Source organism: Spermophilus citellus (assembly GCF_964194105.1).
Source record: "Spermophilus citellus genome assembly, chromosome: 9".
NCBI lineage: Eukaryota > Metazoa > Chordata > Mammalia > Rodentia > Sciuridae > Spermophilus > Spermophilus citellus.
In genome coordinates this window covers 10,592,442-10,617,990 of record NC_138191.1, presented here as the reverse complement: position 1 = coordinate 10,617,990, position 25,549 = coordinate 10,592,442, and the positions used below count along the sequence as shown (strand labels likewise).

The window sequence follows — 25,549 nt, the reverse complement described above, 5'->3', positions numbered from 1 at the left end:
GATTTCATTTTTTCTCTTTTTCATTAATATTTCATTTTTTTCATGTTTTCTTGGCTTTGTCCACTTTTTTTTGAAGGGGGAGGCTGAATATCTTTAAGTTCATTTTCTTAATGTCTTAATCTGAAAAATCTGCTATTATATCCCTTTCAAGGACAATAAATTTATTTTTTTTCCTTGGATTGGAATGTACGATTCCATTTCTTTGTATGCCTTTGATTTGATTCACTGAACATGGATCTAACTGTCATAACTCTGGAAACCAGATTCTCCTCCTTTCCCAGTTTTCTGCTTTTTGTCATCTTTATCTATTTATTTGCTTATTTATTTATTGTAGGTTCTATGCCAAAGTTCAGACCTTAAAATTAAGGTTTTCTCAGGTGTTTTCTGAGTCTGCATCTTTCCTTGGGAAAGCATGGTAATTTTCTAATTTTCCTTGTATATGCAGTTGCTTTTCAATACTCAAGTCTTCAATGTCTGGGTTTCCGAAAAAGAGGGAAAAATATAAATAAAATGGGTAAAGGAGTGTTGTCCGTTTAAATCCTCTAAAAACCATGTCAGCTGGAAGATCAGGGCCTTGCAGCCACAGGAGAGAGAGGAGGCAACAATGGCTGTTCACTTCTTCGTCTGCATGTGCATGAGCACAAGCAGCGATAAGCCATCAGAGCACAGAACCTTCGTATTTGGAGGGCAGGGTCACCCCGGCTTCTGAAAGCTGTATGCAGTTTCTCCCAGGAACATGTGCGTAGCTGTCTTTCGGTGGCTGGCAGAGAGGAATGGCTAGCTCCTAGTGTGCTGAGAGTTGATATTGATGGGAATCAACTGCAATTTACAGTCATGACTTCCCCTGGAAGTTGCAAGCCTTCAATAGACTCTAGGGTTCCAGAGAGATCACATCAGGCAGATTCCGTTGTTTAGATGGAGAGACAGGTTCTGGCGCTATTGAATCTTCCACCTTCACCTCACTCTGTCTCTGCTAATGCATTTTTAATTTGTAAAATATCTTCCTACTTCTCAGAACTTGGCTTTTATATAGCACTCCACCTTTATTTCACTGATATTATCTTGACATCCTTCTGAAAATATGAAATGTGTATCTTTTGACACTTTAATATACACCCTGCACTATATCTGATTCTTCTGTGTTTCTTTTTCCTTTGTTATTTTTTATTATATTGATATTTCTTTTTATGTTAGTGACTTCAAATTTTTGGTGATCCCTGTAACTTGAATCATAGCTAAGAGTGACTCTCTAACAAGTTCTTTAGAAGTTTTGTGTGTGTGTGTGTGTGTGTGTGTGTGTGGCTGGGGTGTAGAGTGTGGACTTTTTTTACTAGAGTGATAAATCTTGGTAATATGATAAAGCTAGTTTTATTAGGATAAGTTTGATTTTTTTTTCCCAAAATAGGGCACCGAACTGTCCAGACCTGTAAGTCTTTTCTCTCAAAATGCCAAGTTCCATAGGGGAAAATTCTTCGTTCTCTGATTGAGAGCTCTAAGTGTTATTGGGAGTTTAACTAATACCCTTTTATTCCTCCCATCTTTTAAAATAGTTATTGGCCCTAATCAATCTAACAACATTAATAATGAATAAACAAGTTATTTGGATTTACAATAATACTTGAATATACATTTTCAAATGCAATGAGTTATTCTATCTGTGACTCAATTAGCTTTGCCTTGTCTGTTGAAATTTTATCAATTTAACTACGCATTGTATTTACTAGTGTAAGAGTAAAGTTCAAGAATAATTTAATATAATTGTTAGATGTGTTAACTTTTTGGACAAATTTAAGAATTTTAAGTAGTTAAATAGGAAATAAATTAATATTTCATATTAATATTATTAAATAATAAGAGTATGTTGGCTATTGGATAGGTTTGGGGAAAAAATCTTTGTAAAGCATTTAGAAATTAAAATTTTTTTTCAAGTACTGTGTTATTTTGATTTCTTAATTTCATTTAAGCAATGAACCCTCACAACTTTTATAGCTGAATTTACAATCTGATTTTAATTTTACTTCCCAAATCATATAGGACAATATCCAGTGTGAATTCTTTTTAATCTACATGTAATAAAGAATATGAAGCAAAGAATAAAATGCTGAGGAATAATGAAATATTTCCCCCAAGATATTTTGTTTCTCCACCAATGATTATCTACCTAACAATGCAAACGTGTGTTTTAGTGATGGCTGGAATGATTTAGAAGCTGAAAATAATGCCTAATTGTCCCTCTTCTAAAATGTCCACTGTTTCAGCATGATGAGTTTAATAATAAAACTCCAATTTTCTAAAATAACATTTTAAATTTTATTGTAGTATCCCAGAAATAAAGTCGTTTGATACCGGGCTTCGGCATTGACTTCAGTTGAAAACAGATTTTTAACTCCCAACCATTGAGTGATTAGTCAAAATGTATAGTAGACGTGTCTCTATTCATAGAAAACAAAAACAAAAGCAAAAACTTTTAAATAAAATGAAATAGAAGAAAACAGAACAGACTTAAGTGAAAAACATGAGAATGTACTGCACAAGTTAAGATTAACTCCTGTCCTGTGACTGTTGTGCTTTGGTTTGTAGGTGTGTACACAGACACAGATGTATATGTATGTATCTGGTTGCTATAACGTGCATTTTGTACTGGGGGCCATGAGTCATGGTAAAGAGTCTGAAATTCGCTGAAGTACAAAGGGGAAAGTGCTTGATGTGGAGCAGGAAATCGGGCATTAATTACTGGGATTGCTAACAAAACAGAAATGAAAGGTTTTGGAAATAAATATTCTTTTGTGAGAGACCAAAAACATATGATTCACAGACATAATGACAGAATGGAAGAACAATTAGGACTGAAGAGTACATGGGAGGAAGGTAAGAGTTAAAAGAGATCAGTAAAATAATATAAAATGGCTAGAAAAATTCGGGGAGATAAGAGTGTGTGGATTATGATAGCTAATACTAATGATGATAGCAGTAATAATACATCATCGTTCTGAATACTTCCTGCAGTTCCCACAGCTGTGCCTGCTGTGTTTATTGTAGTGGAGTTGATTCATACCACAGTTCAGTGGGGAGAACAGAGCGGGGATTGGTAACCCCATTTTGCAGATAAGGGAAGATGAGTTTATGGGGAATATAGCTATTTTCTCTCTCTAACAAGAATAAAGGATATTTATCCTTTCTTTTTTTTTTCATTTCCAAAGGACTTTTGTGTTTGAAAAGAAACTCTGGATATAGGTTTCACAGATAAAGAAACTGAGGCTCAGAGAAATTTAAAGATCCGTTTAAATATATATGGTGAATAAGAAGTAGAGTCCAAAATTAAATCTTTTTATTGCAGTGTTTATGTTATTTCCACTCACTTCTACTAACTAAAAATTGCTACCTAACACATTAAGTAGCAATGTTTGCAGACCTAGACTTATTATCCAGAAGGTTGAAGGTATAAGGCAGCATTTTTAAGGCTACCAAAAAATAAAAATAAAATGTATTTATTTATTTATTGAGTGAAAGTAAAAGCAACCATTGGAAAGTATAGGGTGACTCCTATTTGGGGTTCTCTTAGATTTCACCAGAAACTCCCTCAAATATGTAATTGAATCTATGTAAGAATAAACTTTAGTGGGTTATTTGAAAAATTTAAATATTTAGATGTAATATTAGCTTTTGAAATTAACATAAAGGAGGATCTGTCCTATGAAAACACATCACCTGATACAAGTGGGCAGAATAGTCCCTTCAGCTAACTCCAAGATACCGTTCACTGCTCATTTCACACTGTCATCCAGGTGAGCCAGGTGCAGTGTCACGCACCTGTAATCCCAGTGGCTCAGCCAGCCAAGGCAGGAAGATGGAGAATTCAAAGCCAGATTCAGCAATTTAGCAAGGCCAGAAACAAATCAGTGAGACCCCATCTCTAAATAAAAATTAAAAAGGACTGGGGATGTGGCTCAGTGCTTAAGTGCCCCCGATTCAATTGCTGGTACATAAAAAATATATATTATGTGAGATATTCACTATAATTATATGCACGACTTGTGTTCACCAATAGATTCTTTTCATTCTTCCAGGATCTCTGAAGGCCCAAAGATCTAAAACTGGTCTATTCTCTCTCCTCCCCCAGAAATAATTCCTTACATAGAGTATCACCAACAATATTAGCACATTCTCACAATATAAATGAAGATATGATCGCTGTTGCTACCTCTTTAACCAGATTTCCTAGAGGTTTTAATCACATTCTAAAAATATTTCTTTTATATGATCCTGAAAACACAGATACCTATTTTCCTATTTGGCCAACCTGGAACTTAGAGGAAAAAGATCCAAACTTTATGCTGCTGAATTTTATAGATGCTTGTCTCTGTAATCCACTTGATTTATGACACCTATGATGCAAAAGACCTAGAATTGTCCATGAAAAAAATGACTTTAGTTAGCTTTTAAACCTGCATGTCTCCCCTCCCTCCAAAAAAGTGTTATATATTTAAAACTTTGCCCCTGCCTTAGATCAGTCTCCCCTCATTAATTCTATCTGCAGCCCTGATTTCATTCAGTCCCTGGCTGTCCAGACAGCCATCCACTCCCCAGTGCCAGTGAGCTCTCTATCCTTGTTCATGTGAGCTGCAGGTTTGTTTGGGCTTTGGAGAGCTGCCTTTGTTCTCAAGTGTCTGAATTTCTAATGCCTTTGTTTTCTCCTCCTCTCAACAAACCACTGCTTCAGAATCTGAACTCTAGTGACTGGGCACTGCTCCACCTTTCCTGTCTAGAGAATCTTGCAAGACGCTATTTGAAATGGATCCATCCTGTCAGGAGAGTGTTCGGCCAATAGCCCTACACAGAGCATCCTTGACCTCTTTATTTCTCAGGGTGTAGACCACAGGGTTCAGGAGCGGGGTGATGACAGTGTAGGTCACAGAGATCAGCTGGTCCTCATCCCTGGTGTTCTCCGACTTGGGCTTGAGGTAGGCGATGGAGGCACAGCCATAGTGGACGATGACCACCGTGAGGTGGGAGGCACAGGTGGCGAAGGCCTTCTTCCGGCCCTCAGCTGAAGCAATCTTTAGGATGGTGGAGATGATGAGAACATAGGAGATGAAGATCAGGCCCATAGGTACAACTAGCACCAGCACAGTGATGACTAAAGTCAGGATCTCATTGACAGTGATGTCGATGCAGGAGAGCTCCATCACGGGTCGGATGTCACAGAAGAAGTGGGCCACCTTGGTGGCACAGAAGGGCAGTCGGAACACAGCTGACACCTGTGTCACTGCTACAATTAGGCCAATGCTGCAGGCCCCCCCCCACCAACTGGAAGCACACCCTCTTGCTCATGATAATTGTGTATCTCAGGGGATTGCAGATGGCCACATAGCGGTCATACCCCATGGCTGTGAGCAGGAAGCAGTTAGTGATCCCAAAAGTTACAAAAAAGAACATCTGTGTGGCACAGCCAGCCAGGGAGATGGGCTGACGGGCACCTGTGAGGTCACAGAGCATCTTTGGTATAATGACAAGTGTGTACACTGTTTCCGAAGCCGAGAGCATACTGAGGAAGAAGTACATGGGGGTGTGGAGATGACGATCCAGGCTGATTATGGTCAGGATGATGACATTGCCTACCAGGGTTAATATGTACAGTGCAAGGAATATGACAAAGAGTGTGAGCTGGTGTTCACGGAAGCTGGAGAACCCTTGAAAAATAAACTCACTCACCAAAGTGTGATTCTCTCTCTTCGTTGAGTCCTGTATGGTATCTAAGAAAGAAAAAAAAAAAAAGAATATAAAGATCTGGGTGGTGATCTATGTCAAATAGTAGGCTGGGTAAACTCCATGGTTAATTCAACACGGGTTTCTGCTTATTTATATTCACATTCTTACTGATTTCTTTGGGGAGTGAAGACTGGAGACTTGTTATCTTTTTTTTTTTTTTCTCAGTAAGACAAAAGTACATGGCCCTTAGAGGCAACTGTTATAAACTCATTTCCTTCTTCTCTCATGCGCTAGCTTATCTTGGGCAAAGACTGAGCATCTCTAAGACCAGTTTCCTCATCTTTACGTGGATGTAGTGATGGTACCATCATAGAATTGTTGATAGAAGAATTTTATGCTGTTAAGTATACCTATATTTGAACTTAAAGATGGAATACATTCAAGTTCACAGGTGTCATCCTAAATTCCGGGCTCCATAGGAACACACTAATTCTTGAATTTCTAGGGTTTGGGTGGAGCTTTTTCTACTCTGACAGAGAAACTGCTTTTGCATTCCAATCTTTTGACTGCTCTTCTCAACTCTGTCCTACATTCCTCTTCCCTAGATACCACTCAGTTTTCAAAGCCAAAGCCAAGTGTTCTTTATTTTTTTTTTCTCCTTACCCATCTCCTCTCTCTCAGATCTACATGTCTGTGCACATTCAGGTAGCATAGAACTGTCTTCTGACTTTTTAGCATTATAAGCACCTGACAGTATCTTCACAGTTATAAAACATATTCATGTACATTATTTAATTCTGTTAACACCCAAATGTTAATAAACAAGGAAGATAAGGATTAATTTACACAGGAACTGAAGTCATCTCTGTCAAAGAACTAAACCAAGATGAGAACTCATGTCTCCTGACCCCTTGTGATTGTTCCTCCCACTCCACAAAAACTACAGTGTAAATTTTCCCCAGTACAGCTAGACAGGGGCTGTGTATTTCCAATCCTTATGGCCACAGAGTGGCCACTACAACGTAGGACACAAACATTACACATCGTTGCTCCATCACACAAACTACCCACCATGAAGCAAAAATGCTGGAGCATCACAGTGAATTTTTTTTTTCAAAGAACAGAAGGCAAAATTATTTTTAACCTCTGTCTCATTTTTCCTGATGCTATGCCTATGACAGCAACAAATGATGAAATAATTGGGTTACATTTTTAACATTGGAATTATAACATTGTAACCAAAGGAAAGCATACCATTATTAACATAATTGGAAAAGATAGTGCAACTTTTCCAGTAGCCTTTACCCTATTTCTAACCAGCATACAATTATATCATTGGTTAGTTGTCAAAAACCCAAATTCAGTAATAGGATGGAGTTGCTTCAAAAGTGCATTTTGCCAGAAGTAAGGCAAATAAATCACATTACAAAGTGGCTTACTATTGGGTAGATTTCAAAGGTAAGCTTATTTTGCACTTTCAAAATTATATCTATCTATTTTCAGAAATACACCACTTTCCATAAACAAAATCTACAAAAAAAAGGTATTTACAAGGAATCAGCAGCATACAGTTGTGCTTCAACACTGCAGAGCATTTCAGAGGAAATTAGATGGGGTTGCAAAAAATAAATTTTATGTTAGACGCCAGACACCATTTCTTGATAGGAAAAGTTGTTTGACCCTGATGTGTGGTTAGTATTTGTAAACATGCTTTATGAAGCTTTATAAACTTTCTCTGTGAACTATGAATTGTCTGAAGACAAGGGAGCAAAGCTTGTATGTAGCCGAGTTGCATTGTTTATTACCATATCAGTTGAGATACTCTTTAATCCTGGGAAGCCATGAATTATTGGGATTAACAGGAGATCTTGGTAAGTAATAAATAAAGAAAAAAAGAAGAACAAATATTCACATACACCAGTATCCTTTCCAGCTTAATATAATTTGACCCTTTCATAACAACAAAAGTCCTATGTGTATTTTATTCCTCACATGGAACCCCCTGTTAACCACTGACATCTTTCTCCGTATCTCACGTACTTCTCTCCCTGGGAATCTGTGAGTCAACAGAAAAATAGAGGTAGAGGTCAGAGAGGTGGCCCATGGATCGTAAATATTCACAAACCCGGGTGATGAAGAAAAGTCAGCTGAATGTGTTCATTCCACTTCCAAAGGGATGGAGGTGGAAGGAAAGATACAGGAAGCTCTCTGTTCACTACATACACTCTCTCTGGTTGTCAGAAGAACTTTTGACACTAAAGAAAGGCTCTCTGAGGATCAGTTTCCAGGGTCTCTAGGTGCTATTCACTGAGCAAGTCACCCTGGGACTAGGAAGCCAACAGCCTGTGCCAGGGGACCTTGTTACATGAGGGGCACATTCACCAGATTACATGGGTTTGTGCTCTGGGAGTCTTGAGGCAGTTTTCACTGTAAGTAGGAACAGCAGTGGCTTAGTCGTCCGGTTTTATTTTTTAAATAAATATTCTATTTTTATACCGTGGAGCCTTGGAAAACCATGGTTACAAAGCCCAAGTGAGCTCCAGCTAAGAATCACTGTTGTGGATTCCAGGAAACCATGCAACAACTCTCCCTGCTCTGTGCTAGAAGCTCTTTTGTTTCGTTAGTTGGTTCCTTTCTCCTTTAATTAAATAGTCAATTCTGGCTTTTTTCTTTCTCTCTCTTTTTTTTTTTTTTTTTTTTTTTTTTTGTCCTGTAGCAATCAGAAGTGGGAGATTCATGCAAGTTCAAGCCTAGCTTTAATAACTAAAGGAGGTTTTTTCAAAATGAAAAAATAAAAAAGAGCTGGGGATGGGGCTCAGTAGTTTCGTGCCCCTGCAATAAATTCCCTAGTACCAAAACAAAACAAAACAAAAAAGGTAGGAGATCCCAGCTCAAAAGGCAATAGTAACTTCAGAAGGCCAAGAGGGCACTGAATATCCAGACTGAGCCAGGACTTCATGCTCAGGACCCTCAGGCAAATGATTATAAACACAATGGTCTTCAGGAGATCAGTTTTTTTCTTCCTCAATACAGGTTTCCCCACTGCAGGTGCTATATTTTCCCTGAGAGTATTTTATTCCAATTTTCCTTTTATACCTATCTCCTCACCAGATCCTGCGAGTTCTCCTCCAAGTTAATTCTCTCACACTTGGCCAAAAAAAAAAAAAAAAAAAAAAATCAAGCACCTGAATTCATATCATGATAAACTTGAAAAATGCCCCTGGGGCTCTTCCTTTTTCTTTCTTTTTTTTTTTTTTTTTTGTATTCCCTATTCTTCTTTTCCTACAGAATTTGTAGTGACTGTTAAGTTTAGAAAATTATAAAAGGAAAAATGTTTATGGCAAAAATAAAAATGCTAATAACGTTTGCTCTTATCTCTATATGTTTCAGAGGCATAAGAAAATAAAATACTAGCCAAACTGGAGTTTTTTTAGAACACTCAAATATTTTAATTAAATTATCATTGACAGAGTTAGTATCCCAATATCTTGTGGTTCACAGCTCAGTAATATCTTCATATGCACTATAACCCGCAGTGTTTTGGGGGTGGAAGTATGATTGACAGTTCCCTATTCATGTACCACTTTGTTGATTAAATATTAAGGTTTTCAGCTGACCACGGTGACATATACCTGTAATCCTAGCAATGCAGAAGGCTAAGGCAGGGGATTTTAAGTTTGAGGCCAGCCTCAGCAATTTAGTGCAGTCCTAAGCAACTTAGCAAGACTTTGTCTCTCCGGGCACAGTGCCTATAATCCCAGCAGTTTGGGAGGCTGAGGCAGGAGGATCAAGAGTTCAAAGCCAACCTTAATAACTTAGCAAGCCCCTAAGCAATTCAGTGAGACCCTGTCTCTAATTAAAATACAAAATAGGTCTGGGGACATGCCTCAGTAGTTAAGTGCTCCTGAGTTCAATCCTCAGTACCAAAAAAAAAAAAAAAAGACTATCTCAAAGTAACAAATAAAACAGGTTGGGGATGTGGCTCAGCACTTTTTCCCTGAGGAGCCTCTCTTTTTCCCACTATCTACAATTGTATATCGGTTTGAACACTTTCTATTCTATGTCACTGGTTAATTTAACTCCCTGTACCACAATCACACTGCCTTAATAGCCATGATTTTATAATAAATCTTAATTAGCAAGGAGACAAACTTTCCTTATTTTATTTGTTTGTTTATTTATTTATTCGTTTGTTTGTTTGTTTATTTATTTATTTATTTATTTATTTATTTATTTATTTATTTATTTTTGTACTAGGGATTGAACCCAGGGGCACCCTATCACTGAACTACATTCCCAGTCCTTTTTATTTTTTATTTTTTTAATTTTGAGACAGGGTCTCACCAAGTTACCAAGCAAAACTGGCTGAGAACTTGCAAGCCTCCTGCCTTAGCCTATTGAATTGCTGAGATTACAGGTGTGTGTTATCAAACCCAGTTTTACTTTTTAGTAGTTGAAAGTTCACTTTTTTATACTAATTTTAGAAAAAAATTTAATTGCTTTAAATTAAAATCGCACTTGAGATAAATTGATAAGGGCTCTCAATTTATTTAAATCTTAATATTTTATACATCAAAAAGATACTGTAACATGATCAAGTGGGTTTCATCCCAGGGATACAAGTTTGGTTCAACATGTATACATCAACAAATATAATTCATCACATAAACAGAATTAAGGACAAGCATCAGATGACCATCTCAATTGATGCAGAAAAGGCCATTGACAAAATCGAACACTCATTCATTTAAAAAATTCTGGAGAAAATAGGGATAAAAACCTCAACATTATAAAGGCTATATATGACAAACCCAAAGCTAATATCATACTAAAAGAGAAAAACTGAAAATAGTTCCTCTAAAATCAGAAACAAGTCAAAGATGTCCTCTCTCATCACTCCTATTCAACATAGTTTTTTTTTTTAAACTCTAGACAGGAAATTAAAGGAATACAAATAGGAGGAGATGTCAAATTAGCTATTTGTGAATGACATAATCCCATGTCTAGAAGACCCAAAAGATTTCACCAGGAGACTTCCAGAGTTAATAAACAAATTCAGCAATGTAGTAAGATAAAAGCTGAACATTTGTTATGGTTTAGATGTGAGGTGTACCCCAAAAGCTCATGTATGAGACAATGTAAGGAAGTTTAGAGATGAAATGATTGGGTTATGACAGCCTAAACCCAATCAGTGCATTATTCCATTGTTAGGAATTAACTAAATGGTAACTCTAGGCAGGTAGGGTGTGGCTAGAGGAAGTAGAGCCTGTGGTTGTGACTTTGGGGTATAGATTTTGTTGTCCTTGAGTAGAACTCCCCCTCTTTCTACTTTAGGTGCCATGTCCCCAGCTGCTTTCCTGAGCTACACATTTTGGGCATGATGTCTTGCCTCAAGCCCTGAGGAATGGCCAGCAGTCTATGGACTGAGACCTCTGAAACCAGGAGCCCCCAAGTAAACTTTTCTTCCTTTAAAATTGTTCTTGTCATGTCTTTTGTTCACATCAGTGAAAAAGCTGATTAAGACAACATTGATGTATCAAAATAGTTTTTCTATACTCCAATAATGAATCTGCTGAGAAAGAACTTAAGAAAATTATCCCAGTCACAATAATCTTCAAAAGAAGAGAGAAAGGGGGAGAAAGAGAAACTTGGGAATAAATCTAACCAAGGAAAGGATGGACCTCTACAATGAAAATTATAGAACACCGAGGGAAGAAGTTGAAGAAGATATGAGAAGATGGAAAGACCTCCCATGTTCTTGGGTAGGTAGATTTAATATTGTCAAAATGGCCAAATACCAAAAGTGTTACATAGATTCAATGTAACAAAATACCAGTGACATTCTTCACAGAACTAGAAAACTACTAACATTCATCTGAAATAACAAAAGACCCAGAACAGCCAAAGCAATACTGAGCAAAAAGGGCAATGCTGATTGCATCATAATCCCTAATCTCAAATTTTAACACAGAGCTATAGTAACCAAAACAGCATGGTGTTGGCATCAAAAGAGATGTGAAGAGTAACAGAATAGAAGACACAGAGGCAAACCCACATAGTTACAGTAATCTGATACTTGACAAAAATGCCTTGGAGAGAAGATAGCATTTTTGACAAATGGTGCTAAAAAAAACTAGATATCCATATATAGATATATACATATAGATAGATAGATATTAAAGAATGAAACTAGATTCCTATTTCTCACCCTTTACAAAAGTCAGCTCGATGTGGATTAAAGACCTAGGATTTAGACCAGATAGTATGCGACTGCTAGAAGAAAAGATAAGCTTAACACTCCAACATATTGGCCCAGGCACTGACTTCCTTAATAAGACTCCTAAAGCACAAAAAATAAAATCAAGAATCAAGAAGTGGTATAGCATAAAATTCAAAAGCTTCTGCACAAGAAAAGAAACAAGAGCATGAAGAGAGAGCCTACAAAATGGGAGAAAATTGTTGCTAGCTACTCTTTCAACAGGGGATTCATATCCAGAATGTACAAAGAACTCAAAAACTTAACACACACACTAAAAAACAAATAATCCAATCATTAAATGGCCAAAAGAACTGTATAGACATTTCTCAAAATAAGAGATGCAAATGGCCAACAAATAAATTTTAAAATGTTCCATATTCCTAACAATTAGGGAATAGCAATCTCACTCTGATTATAATGGTAATCATCAAGAATACAAATAATAATAAGTGCGGGTGAGGATGTGGGGGAAAAGGCACACTTATGCACTTTGGGTGGGACTATAAATTAGTAAAACTAGTGTAGAAAGAAGTATGGAGATTACTTACAAGACTAGGACTAGAACACAATATGATCCGGCTAGCTCACTCCTTGGTCTTTATGCAAAAGATCTGAAATCTGTATCACTATAGTGATCCAGGCACATCAATGTTTATAGAAGCACAATTCGTAAGAGTCAAGTTATGGAACCAGCCTCGGTGCCTGTCAATAAATGAATGGATTAAGAAAATGTGATGTATAAACACAAATGAAGTTTTACTCAGTCACAATGAGAAATGTGAGAAATGAAATTATGGCATTTGCTGGTAGATGGATGGAATTGGAGAGCATCCATCATGCTAAATGAAATAAGCCAGACTCAAAAAGTCACAGATCGACTGTTTTCTCTCATATGCAGAAGCTAGGGCAAAGTGAGGGGGAGAAAATGGGTGGGCAAAGATCCCATGAAAATAGAGGGAAGATCATGGAGTTGAGGAAGGAGATGGGAAAAGGAAAGAAATGCATTGAAATTGAAAAAAATTAAGCTATGTACGTATATAAATATACCACATTGGATTCCACCTTTATGTATATCTATGAAGATCAATTAAAAAAAAAAACAATTCACAAATGGAAGGAAGCCCTGTAGAGTAGAGGAAGGAGAATAGGGTGAGAGAGATTCCCTTTGCATATAAGTAATTTGTAAGATGAAATAGTGAGATTAAGACTCCTTTCATCATCAAACTTTTACCCTCTATTTTTTTGACTCCTTGATAACTTTCAGTCTTTATCATTCCTCCAATAGGTTGGCATTCAGTTATAAAGAAGAGATGTTTAGATGCTAGTAGATTTAGGTAATGTTGATACTTATGAATATTATGTATGTCGATGCACAATTCACCACAGAATACGGCAGTGAGAATTGCTTTAGTCTGTCTCCTACATTCTTTTGACATGGCTTCTTTTTTTTTTTTATTGTTGGTTGTTCAAAACATTACATAGTTCTTGACATATCATATTTCACATTTTGATTCAAGTGGGTTATGAACTCCCATTTTTACCCCGTATACAGATTGACATGGCTTCTTATTGTTTGAGCATTTCTTTATATTCCATACCAACAAGAATTCCAGGTTCCTCTTGTACTTTTCCTGTCCTGGCTCTGGACTCAGCCACTTTTCCAAGGAGTTCTAGCACCTTTTAGCAGAGATCGTATTTAGAAAGCAAGATCTGGGTGCCAGGTTCCCTCATTGCGATTGTGGTATAATTATTTGTAGGCTCTTTCAGTGAAAACAAAAACAAAACAAACTAAGTTACTAACCCCGGCTATATAAAAAGACAACTCACTAAACAGAATTTAGAAATGTTCCATGCATACGTCTGTATGGGTAACTACGTGGGTGTGAGTGTGTGCCCTCGTATTCTGTAATTCAAATTGCATTCTCTATACTGTTATCCTACTTGCTTTTCCACATAACAGTACTTTCTGGATGGATTCACAAATCAGTACATGAAAATTTCTCATATTAGTGCGTGTGATGGGGTACAAATAGAACTTAATTTATCTGGCCTACCTAAGTTTCAATGAATGTTCAGGATGTTTGTAGTTTGGCATTTATTAGTAGTAAAGAGAATCATCGTTCATATATAATTGTGCTCTTCTGGGAGCATGTGTCTATAGGATACATTTTTGAAAGTAAAATTCATTGGTCAGCCATTCATTCATTTGAAAACATAATAGTTACTGCCAAACGGAAACCAAAATAGAATGTATTCTTTAAATACTCTCTTGACACTGTTTGATGCTTCCCCATCCTACTTCCATCAATCTCAAGCATCACTACCTCTTTAAAAACCTGACGAACTGATAAGTAAAAATGGTGTGTTATTTTTCTTTGAAATTTTATTCCTTTAATTATGAATGAAGCTGTATATCTTTTTATATGCTTATTCGCCTTTGTACATCATTTGCTGTGAATGTCCATTTACATATCTTGCTCATTTTTAAAACTATTATTTTGTTCTTTCTCATAATAAGAATTCTATGATAAGAAAATATGCCTATTATTATACATGTTGCAGATATTTTTTAATGTTTATCATTTTTACTGGTTTGTGGATTTGATATTTTGTCCGTAATATATTTATGCATTTATCTATTGATATAAGACTTTATTGCTTTTGCATTTTGATTAATGCTTGAAAGGACCTTCCTAACTCCAAGATTATTTTTTAAAAGTACCCATGGTGTCTTCTATACTTCTTATGCCTCTACATTTGATTCATCTGAAATTTAATTTTTATAAGAAATGAAATGGGCTATCCTTAAAACAAACCCGAATATGACTTTTTAAATCCCAATAATTAGCTCACTGTCTCAACATCATGTACAGAATAGTAAGAATATCTTATAATGCTAATACATTATTCTACCATATGCTAGATTTCTGCCACATTATTCTGCTGTGGAAGAATGGCTTCTCATTGTATTCATAGAAATTTAGGGAAATTCACCATCTTAAGTCTTTGCAAAATGGAAGATTTCTATCCAAAGTTAATGTTTGAAAGAAATGCTTACCTTCTTTTATATGTTCTAACATTGCCTTTATTTTTTATGTAAATTCATACCTTCATTTTTTTTAGTATTTTGCCTAGTATACTAATTTACATCCCTTGTTTTTAACTTACCTTTTGTTTCAGATTGTGATTAAGTGCTATAAAACCCATAAAACTATGTCTTCTAATGGAGAATGACATTGGTGGAGACCACCAATAAATGGAGGTGGTCAGGAAAGGAATCTCTAAGGATTACTTCTCTTTTCAGTTGAAGCTTAAATGATAAACAACGAATGGGAGTGAGTGAATGAATGAGAATCTGGAAATCTCTCTCAATGGAAGGATTAACAAACATGAAGATGCTACATTGGCATAAACCTGGTAAGTTGACCAGGAGGGGGTGAGTTATCAGAGATGAGTTCAGTTTTAACGGCTTGAATAGTGAGAACTAGTAGGTCTCCACAAGCCATTGTGAGGAAATCAGGCTTTGTTCCAAGAACAAGGAGAATCCCCTAGACAGTCTTAATTAGGGGAGAGGCTTGATTTGAATTCATATTTAAGAGATAACTTTGTGATGGAAAGCATTGATTGGAAAAGAACAAAAGTAAACACGTGGAGTAGAGAAGAAAGTTATTTCCTGACAAGGAGTCTTAGCAGAAATGGAAGGAAATGAGACATTTCACAGTCCATTTTGTGAGTTGACAACAGTTTGTCAAGAGGTACCAATCTAGATGCCCCACCCTTCGAAATTTATTCTCTCTCTTCTTTTAGTAGTTTGGGAAAAAACTAAGAGGTGCTAAGTCTCTTCAATGGAACAATAAGCTGATACTGGCTTTGAGATCTTGATGCTCCCTTTTTCTAACAATACTGCTTTAATCAGGAAGCACCTATTGTTCCATGATCACTTGGGCACCCCCTGCTCCTTTTTATAAATCTGCCATCCTTGTGCTATAATCCATCCACTTATACAGAACCTAAGTTGGAGATTAATGAGATTTGGGGGAATCTTGCACACTTTGACACTTACTTTTCTGAAGATTATGTTCATATAACTTTATTTTGCTTTATACTCTGGTGCTAGTGGTGCTTACATCATTTGGTTCCCTTTTTGCCTAATAACGCATTGATAGATTCAAGGGTGGAGAAGGGAGTGAGAAAATCCATTTGAGCAAGTGGGCTGAGAGAGTGTCATTAACCAACTAGACTGAGGACTGTCCCTCATCCAGGAAGTTCCTTTGCTGGAATTCTCCTCCTTTACCAGAAACAGCTGTGCAGTGGGGTGGGACTGGCAAGAGAGACCTCACCAACAAACCCTGCTCTAGAGGCCTATTTACCCCTTGGAACTGACTCTTCTCTCCCCTGTCCAGAGACACAGAGCCATGTTGGGGGTGGGGCACTAGCACAAATGCTGGACCCTGGTAAGTCTCAGCATCCTCTAGAGGCAGAGGGCATATGATCCTAATGAGCACCTGGCTAAGAAGCGTCTTTGTCCCTTGAAGCTGAGACTCCAGTCAGCACCCCAGCAATCTATTTATCCCCTTAGGCACTACCAGCAGGGGACACTGGGAGTCCCAACAGCACCAGAAAAACAAAGCAGACCAAAACCACAGTGAAAGTGCTGCAAAAATTAAACAGTTTCTCTGATTTGATATCTAGCTCCCTGATCCATTTGGAGTTAATTTTTGTGGATGGCGAGAGAAAGGGATTCAATTTCATTTTGTTGCATATGGATTTCCAATTTTCCCAGCACCATTTGTTGAAGATGCTATCCTTCCTCCATTGCATGCTTTTAGCCCCTTTATCAAATATAAGGTAGTTGTAACTTTGTGGATTAGTCTCTGTGTCTTCTATTCTGTGTGGCATCTATACACAATGGAGTATTATGCAGCACTAAGAAATGACAAAATCATGGAATTTGCAGGGAAATGGATGGCACTAGAGCAGATTATGCTAAGCGAAGCTAGCCAAGCCCTAAAAAACAAATGCCAAATGTCTGCTTTGATATAAAGAGAACAACTAAGAACAGAACAGGAAGGAAGAGCATGAGGAAAAGACTACAGTAAACAAAGACGAATGGGGGGAGAGAAACGGAGAGAGAAGGGAAAGCACATGGAAATAGTAGGAGACCTTCAATGATACATAAAATTATAAGAGGGCATGAGGGGCAAGGGGGAGGGAAAAAAAGGGAGAGAACTGAACAACAGCAGGGGAGGTAGAGAGGGAAGATGGGAGGGGAGGGGAGGGGAGGGGGGATAGTAGGGATAGGAAAGGCAGCAGAATACAACAGTCACTAATATGGCATTATGTAAAAATGTGAATATGTAACAGATGTGATTCTGCAATCTGTATTTGGGGTGAAAATGGGAGTTCAAAACACAATTTGAGTCAAATGTATGAAAGATGATATATCATGAGCTATGTAATGCTTTAAACAATCAATAAAAAAAAAAAAGAAAAAAAAATTAAACAGTTCCTGGAGCCACGGCTCACAAAAGTAGGCCAGAAAAACTGGGTGAAACACTGCTAAAATAAAAGACTTAAATAGAATCCAGTCTTCTAACAGATTGACAAAAAGTCTAGGACACAAATTATAAACCAATAACAGAAGACAACAGGGAGACCTTTAAACCCATGAAAACCAAGCAATACACTTTTTAAAAAAATCCACAGGTCAGCATGCATGTACATATACATAATGAATTTCATCTTTATCTACAACTATAATGCGCCATAAAAAATGTGGAAAAAAATCCATAGGTCCAGAACAACATCTCAAAAAATTAAAAAAATACATAGGAAGGAATTGAAAATGAACATGCAATATACATATTATAATATATAAATACACCTAAAATCATGCTAAAAAAATTCATATCACTGAGTGAGTATATTATTAGTGAATATCTCAAATCAGTAATCTAAGCTCCTACCTTTAGAAGTTAGGAATACAGTAGAAAAATAAATCCAAACAAGCAAAAAGAGAAAAATAATAAAGAGTAAAACTCAAAGAAAATTTAAAAAAAAGAAAATATAGAAAAAGTCAATGTAATGAAGCAAGTTCTTCCCAAAAGCTCAATAAAATCAATAAGTCTAATAAGACTGACAATAATAAAAAGAGAAAAATCATCAGAAATTAAATTGGAAATACCCTACAGATTAGGTAGTTATAAAAAAGATAATATGGAAGTAACACGACAATTTTGTGCTTGTAAATTCAACAACTTGAAAAAAATGAACTAATGTTAAAAGAATTCAAACAACCAAAACTCAACCAGATAAACTGAATAATTTTGTTTTTATTAGATAGATGATCAGAGTAGTCCTATAACTGTTTAAAAATCTAATTTATAATTTAAAAGCTCCTGAAAAAGAAATATCTAATGCCAGATGGTTTCACCGAATATTTAAGGAAGAAATAACAAGTTTAAAATCTCTTCTAGAAAATATAAGAGAAAACCTATTGACACTTTAAGAAGCCAGTATTACACTGATACTCAAAATAGACAAAGGTAGATCAAACAAATTATAGACCCATATCTCTCTTGATTCAGATGAAAAAATCTTCAACAAAATATCTACAAAAAGTATTACAAATGCAACAATGTATAAAAAGAGTTATATACCTTGAGCAAATTGTTTTTTTATGGAAATGCAAAGCTTAATATTTAAAAATCGAATAGGAATATTCACCCTATAAACAGGTTAAATGTGACAAAATAATTACATAACTGTCATTGGGAAAACATTTGACAAAAACCAATACCCATTTGTAACAATAGCTCATCTAGTTAAGACTATGTATTAATTAACTGCTTGATAAAAATCATATCCCAAAACCCTATAGATATCAACGTACATGTTTAATATAGTGCTAAAAATTCTAGACACTTAGATAAGGCAATCAAAGGCAATAAAAGGCACAAATTAGGGGAAAAAAACTGTCCCTGTTTGCAGATACCTTCAAATTTTTTCCATGTAGGTAATCATATTATCTGCAAATAGAGACAAATTCCTAGAATAAATGAATTCAGCAAGGTCATAACTACAGTAACAAGATAAGAAATCAATTGCATTTCCACCTATTAACAATGAACATGAGAAAACTGAAATTAAAACAGTATTATATAAGATTCTGCTAAAGAAAATAAAACCTTAGGTGTACACTTAACAAAATATGTCCAATGTTTATGTGCTGAAAATTATAAAATGCTGGTGAAAAAATAAAGTCCTAAGGAGGAAAAATAATATATTAATGAACTGGAAGATGCAAAATAATAAAGGTGTCAATTATTTTCAAATTGATTCGTAGCTCTAATGCGATTCCTATCCAAATTCTAGCAAATGTTTTTAAAAGACATAGATAAGCTTATTCTAAAATGTCTAGAAAAACATAGATCTTAGAATAACTGAAATAATTTTAATAAAGAAAAGTAAAGCAAGAGGAATCTCTTCACTTATACCTTACTACACAGCTCTATTACTTAAGACAGAGTAGAATTGATGAAACAGTAGACACCTAGATCACTGGAACAAGATAGAGAACCCAGAAATGGATCCACAAAAGAAAAAATGCTCAAATGACACTTGACAAAGGTGCAAACGGGTCAATGAAGTATGACAATCTTTTTTTTATTCCACATTTTTAATTGGTACATTATAGTCGTATGTACTGACAGGATTTGATGTTCCATATTCATACATGCACACAATATGCAATGTAATAATATAATTTGGCCAATATCACTCCCCAGAACTTTCTCCCTTTGATTTTCATGAGATCCACCTCCATCTTTCTTTTCTTTTTCCTCTGTACTTTCTGAGTATGACAGAGAACATATGACCCTTGACCTTTTGAGTTTGGCTTATTTCACTGAACATAATGTTCTCGAGTTCCAACCGTTTTCCTGCAAATGACATAATTTCATTTTTCTTTATGGCTGAATAAAACTCCATTGTGTATCTAGACCACATTTTCTTTATCCATTCAAAGGATGACAAACTTTATAAAAGACTGGCCTAAAGCAACTGAACTTCTACTACAGAAAAATAAAATCTTGACCTAAAGCTCACACCTTACACGAGCTAATTGAAAATAGATCATAGACTTAAATGTAAAAAACATAAAACTATGAAAAAATGTTTAAAATTTCCCAGAAGGATACAAACATTCTTGATACAAAAGGAGACTGAAACCAATAGAAGGAGACTCAAAATTCATTTAGATGTCAATTTTCCGTGAATTAATTTATAAATGCAATGGGATTTCAATAAACTACCACTGGAATTTGGTTTGCCTGCAGGTATGAACTGTTGCAAAAGGGAGCAAATTAGACAAGTTGCTTCTAAAAATTATATGAAAAATGTTAACAATAACAACAACAAATCCAAAAATATCCTAAAGAGGAATAATGACAGACAACTAACTCTATTAGATGATGAAACATTAAAAATTATGATTATTAATGTTCTTGACACATGGAATAGATATTTAAATGTGACAGAATAGATACTCTATGAATAGATCAAAATTCCCAGGAGAATATCATATATGATATCACCAGCATTTTAATTTGAAGTGGAAACAAATGTTTAAAAAACTCACAGAAGAAAAAAAATGCCATCTTCAGAAAAGGGTTGAGTTCTGAGGCAAATAGGGACAACCAACAATGAAAAATTAACTGAGTTAAGTCTATATTTAAAAATTTAAAAGTGTGGAACACACCTGTGAACTCAGCTACTTGGGAGGCAGGAAGATTGTAAATTGAGGCCAGCCTCTGAAACTTAGGGATACCCTGTCTCAAAATAAACAAATTAAAAAAGGGTTGGGAATGTAGTTCAGAGGCAAAGCACTTTGGGGTTCAATCCCCAGTAGCGCACGCATGCGCGTGTGCACACACACACACACACAAATTAAAAGCTCTAGAAGAGTGTTTTTAATTGTTTGAATACAAAGAAGATGTTTCATAGATAGAAGGGGGGGACAAATGAAATCTTTAAGTTTGCTAATGTACTTACAATGTCCACTTTATAGAAGAGCTAGGAACCAATGGCCAGATTACCTTAAATGTGCCTGTTTTTTATTTGGGTTTCTAAACTAAGCCCTTGGGGAAGATGAAGATATTCCGATTGTACAGACTCAGGGACACAAGACCTAAAAATCAGTTACCCTTTCAAGAGGCACAGGAATTAATTTGCCTCTGCATATGGAGTGAGACCAGTGTGCAGAGAGAGCTTATAGAACGAGTCCAAGGCAGGCACTTTAGGGAGGCCTCTGGGCACCTTCTAACCAGGACTTTTTCTTACTTCTTCAATCTTTAAGCAACATAGGATTCTCGTTCTACCCAACGGCTCTATTGGCCCTTCTGAAGAGCTGAGCCAGCCAGTGCAAGAGAGGAAAAGCACCTGTCCCAGGAGGAGGGAAAACTTCACCCTACATGTAGGATGGAGATGCTGGTGACAGATGTGACATCTAATCCAGGGAGGTCGGAACTCCATCCTGATGGGCACTTCCTCATTACTGGGGTGCTGTACTTTTAAAATGGAATTTTCTATTCTGGGGAAATGAATTTATGACAAAGGTTTTTTTTTCTTGAAGGTCTCAAAATAACAAGTCAATGTTTTCTGAATTTCCACAAAAACATACTCTACAAAGAAATATTGTGGATAATAATCCAACATTCCCCCTTTTTAAAAATTATTATTATTGTTCCACAGTGTTCCAGGGGACATTCATTTGCCCCAGAGGAAGGATAGACTCAAAAGAATCCAGAATTTTTAAAAAGCCAATTGAATTTCAAAAAGACCTTTTTTTAAAGAGAAATAATAACTGAAACATTTGTATTGAAAGCTGAAATAGTTTTTTAAGGTGAGTGAACTTTTCTAGACAGGAAAGCCTCTTTTCATTTACAAAGAATGATTTTGAATATCAAAAGCCTCAGTGCTAACTGTATTCTATATATGAAATGTATAATGTAAACTATAGAGTTGGGAAGAATTGAAGTTTTCCTGCCAAAATAAAACAACGGCTTTCAAGACCCAGGAGGAGACAGCCTCATAGTTGATTGGATATCGTGGGGGTCCACTCTCGCTCCCACCCTGATGTGGGGAAGAAGGAAAAGGACTTGATAAAAGCAGAGGGGGTGTGAGGCCTGGTGGATCAGAAGTACATGAGTGAAGCACCTGGTGTGAGGTTCAGTGAAATCAAATGGAATCTTGTGACATGATAAGACCAACTGTGTCACTGAATGCCCAGGTGCCTTGAGAAGTAGCTAACAGAGTACCAGTGGACCCAAGGGGTCAGACGGTCACCAGCAAGATGTGAAGTTCAAGGACCACACTGATTAAAGTACATGGAAATGCCAGAGTCCTCTTGATGGATGGCAGTAAGGGTGACCATTGGTGGTCATGTAACTCCACAGGATCCAACATGGGGAGGTAGGAATTACCATGAACCAATTTCTTCTACATCCTGAGTAAGAAAACAAGATGGTGTGACCAGAATTGGCTTCACTCCAGGATTAGTGGGGAAAAGTGGGAGGAAGGAGAGGAATAGAACCTTGGTGAAGAGGAGTAGAGTAGAACCTTGTTTTTACTCGTGATCTGACTTATTAACCATTAATTGACTGAGTATACATAAAGAAGTCCAGATGACCTTTTCTCCATCAAGTGAATTAGAAACTCAGAATTACCGTAGTAGAAAAAACGGTGAAACTTTCTTATATTTGATGCACCTGCATACACAGCCTATGAAATTAATAATTAGCTTTTGCATTTTATTTGCTATTTCTGTATTTTGAAAATATTTTATGAAGAGAATAATATGTACTCATATTTCTTGTGCATTTTTTATAAATTTCTGATTTTCTCAATAATTAAAACTGTTAATCACCATAGTTTTACTTACCACCTATTTGGTCTTACAAATTGAACCTGAAATTTACCCTCATTCTTTTTTTTTTTTTCTTTTGAGCTGAGGAACAGTAAGTAATCTCCTATTATTCCATTTCTAACTAAGTTGATTTAATTTTGGAAGGTTTTCATGTCAAAATCCCTAACTATTTACTTTGTTTAGCTTTTTAGGAGTCATGAAATTATAGAATTTCTTAGAAAGGTGTGTTACATTGACTCTTCATATTTCCATTTAATTCTCTTCCTTTGCCTTTATGACTTGGCTTACAAAGGGAAGGAGAGGATCTAATCTGAAGAACTTTTTCTAAATCATTTTTCCTCCGCTCAACGGTGACCTTGTCTTTCTGCCTTCCGTTTCTCCTACTCGCCTATCAATAAAAGGTACAATTTGGATGTTTGTCATTTTTCCTTCTTTTTAGTCAATTTCATAGCGTCTTTCATCAGTCTTCTCCCTGAGAGTTCTCCTTCCTTCCTGGACCTGTTGATCCTGTCCTTGAGGAAGGCATTCTTTTTTTTTTAATCCAGACTCACAAGACCTTCTTCATATTGCATCTCTTCAGCTAGGAGCCCCAAAGAATCAGACCAAGTCACTTGAGCTTTGGCTAGCATCCTGTGACTGTCATATGTTGATTACAAGTCCTCTCCATCTACTTCCCTCCCCTCCCTACCCCCTATCCCCTGGATCCCCTTCATCTGGAGTTCCACAGCTGGCTGATAGAAATGTACAGTGGGTTGCTGGGAAATGGATTCTCTCTAGAAAGTTTTTAGCTTGTTCCAAACACATTTCTTAAAAGCTATCTGTATTTTTTTCTTTGCTTATCTTATTAAAACACAAGGCAATTAGATTTCTACCCATATCCTTCCTAATAATCACTTGTTCAAGTATCAGATTACTGTTAAAAGTAGCTCTGTTTTATAGTATTTTTAATGTGGCTTATACTTCAGCAAAATGGACCAGTCCAGTCCCACTGGGGTGGGGTGGTACATGCTTGTAATTCCAGGTGCTGAGCAACTCAGTGAGACCCTGTCTCTAAAATATAAAATAGGGCTGGGGATGTGGATCAGTAACCAAGTGCCCCTGAGTTCAATCCCCAGTAACAACAAAAAAATCCTTTTAAATTTAAGCTTGAAAGGAACATTGGATCATACTTTGACCTTGTAATTATCTTCTGGAGTAGGGCCAATGGCTATCTGAGAACAGATTTGCCCCGGTGACCTGTGTTTTTATTATGTTAACAAAGAAGTTGAGGAAGTGGGAATTATTAGAAGGTAGTTCTCAGCTTCACTTTCACCCTGTCCCTGATGGGGATGTTTGAGACTTCACTAATCACAGGAAACCCTGGCTCTGTCGCTGTACTTATAGGACTCCCTCTGGAAAACATCCCTGATTATATGGAAAGGGATGACCATCTTACAAAAGGGATTTCCTGCCCACCACCCTGCGCAGAGCATCCTGGACTTCTTTGTTCCGCAGACTGTACACAACTGGATTTAGTAAAGGGGTAATGACAGTGTAGGTCACAGAGATCAGCTGGTCCTCATCCCTGGCGTTCTCTGACTTGGGCTTGAAGTAAGCAATGGAGGCACAGCCGTAGTGGACGATGACCACTGTCAGGTGCGAGGCACACGTGGCGAAGGCCTTCTTCCGGCCCTCAGCCGAGGCAATCTTGAGAATCGTGGAAATAATGAGAACGTAGGAGACGAACAGGAAGGTGGCAGGGGCTGTGATGGCCAGAAGGCTGATAATTAAGGTCAGTATATCGTTGATGATTGGGGTAGCACAGGCCAGGTCCAGGACAGGCCGGACGTCACAGAAGAAATGCTCAATCAGTGAGCTGCAGAAGGGCAGTCTGAAAATGGCCACCGTCTGAACCAGGGAAAGCAAGAAGCCTGTGGTGCAGACTGAAGATGCCAGCGTGGCACAGACCCTCCAGTGCATGAGGATGGGGTAGCGAAGTGGGTTGCAGATGGCCACGTAGCGATCGTACCCCATGACTGCCAGCAGCAGACAGTTGGTGATGGCAAAACCAAGGAAGAAGAAGAGCTGAGCTGCACAGCCCTCCAGCGAGATGGACTGGTTCAGGCCCACCAGGCTGGAAAGCATGCGTGGGATGATGACCAGGGAGTAGAAGGTCTCCGAAGTGGAGAGGACACTTAAGAAGAAGTACATGGGGGTGTGGAGGTGGTGGTCCATTCGGATAATGGTCACAATGATGACATTGCCAGCCAGAGTCAGCATGTAGAGGGCAAAAAAGACCACGAAGAGCGTGAGCTGGTGTTCTTGGAAACTGGAAAAACCTTGGAAAAGAAACTCTTTTACCTCTGTACAGTTGGCTCTCCTCATTGAGGATATCAGGTCTGAAACAAAAAGAGAAAGTCAATACCAGTTGTTAACATCAGAGGCTGCCCTGACCTCAAGTACATGCACACAGCAAAGATGCAATATAGCAAAAACCCATTTCAAACCTGGATGGATCATTGGGAGTGATGGCACATGCCTGTAATCCCAGCGGCTTAGGAGGCTGAGGCAGGAGGATCGAAAGTTCAAAGCCAGCCTCAGCAAAAAGCAAGATGCTAAGCGACTCAGGAGATCCTGTCTCTAAATAAAATACAAAAAGGGCTGGGGTAGTGGCTCAG

The 25,549-nt window shown here is 37.1% G+C and overlaps 1 protein-coding gene across 1 annotated transcript; it reads right to left on the bottom strand.

The window, feature by feature from the left end:
* Positions 1–4,805: 4,805 nt before the first annotated feature.
* Positions 4,806–25,256, bottom strand: LOC308656868 (uncharacterized protein; the record flags this gene model as incomplete). Its single annotated transcript, XM_081308215.1, is given in 4 exon segments — positions 4,806–5,288; positions 5,290–5,753; positions 11,918–11,982; positions 24,328–25,256. Coding segments are annotated over 4 exon segments (1,941 nt in total).
* Between the last annotated feature and the right edge of the window lie 293 nt (positions 25,257–25,549).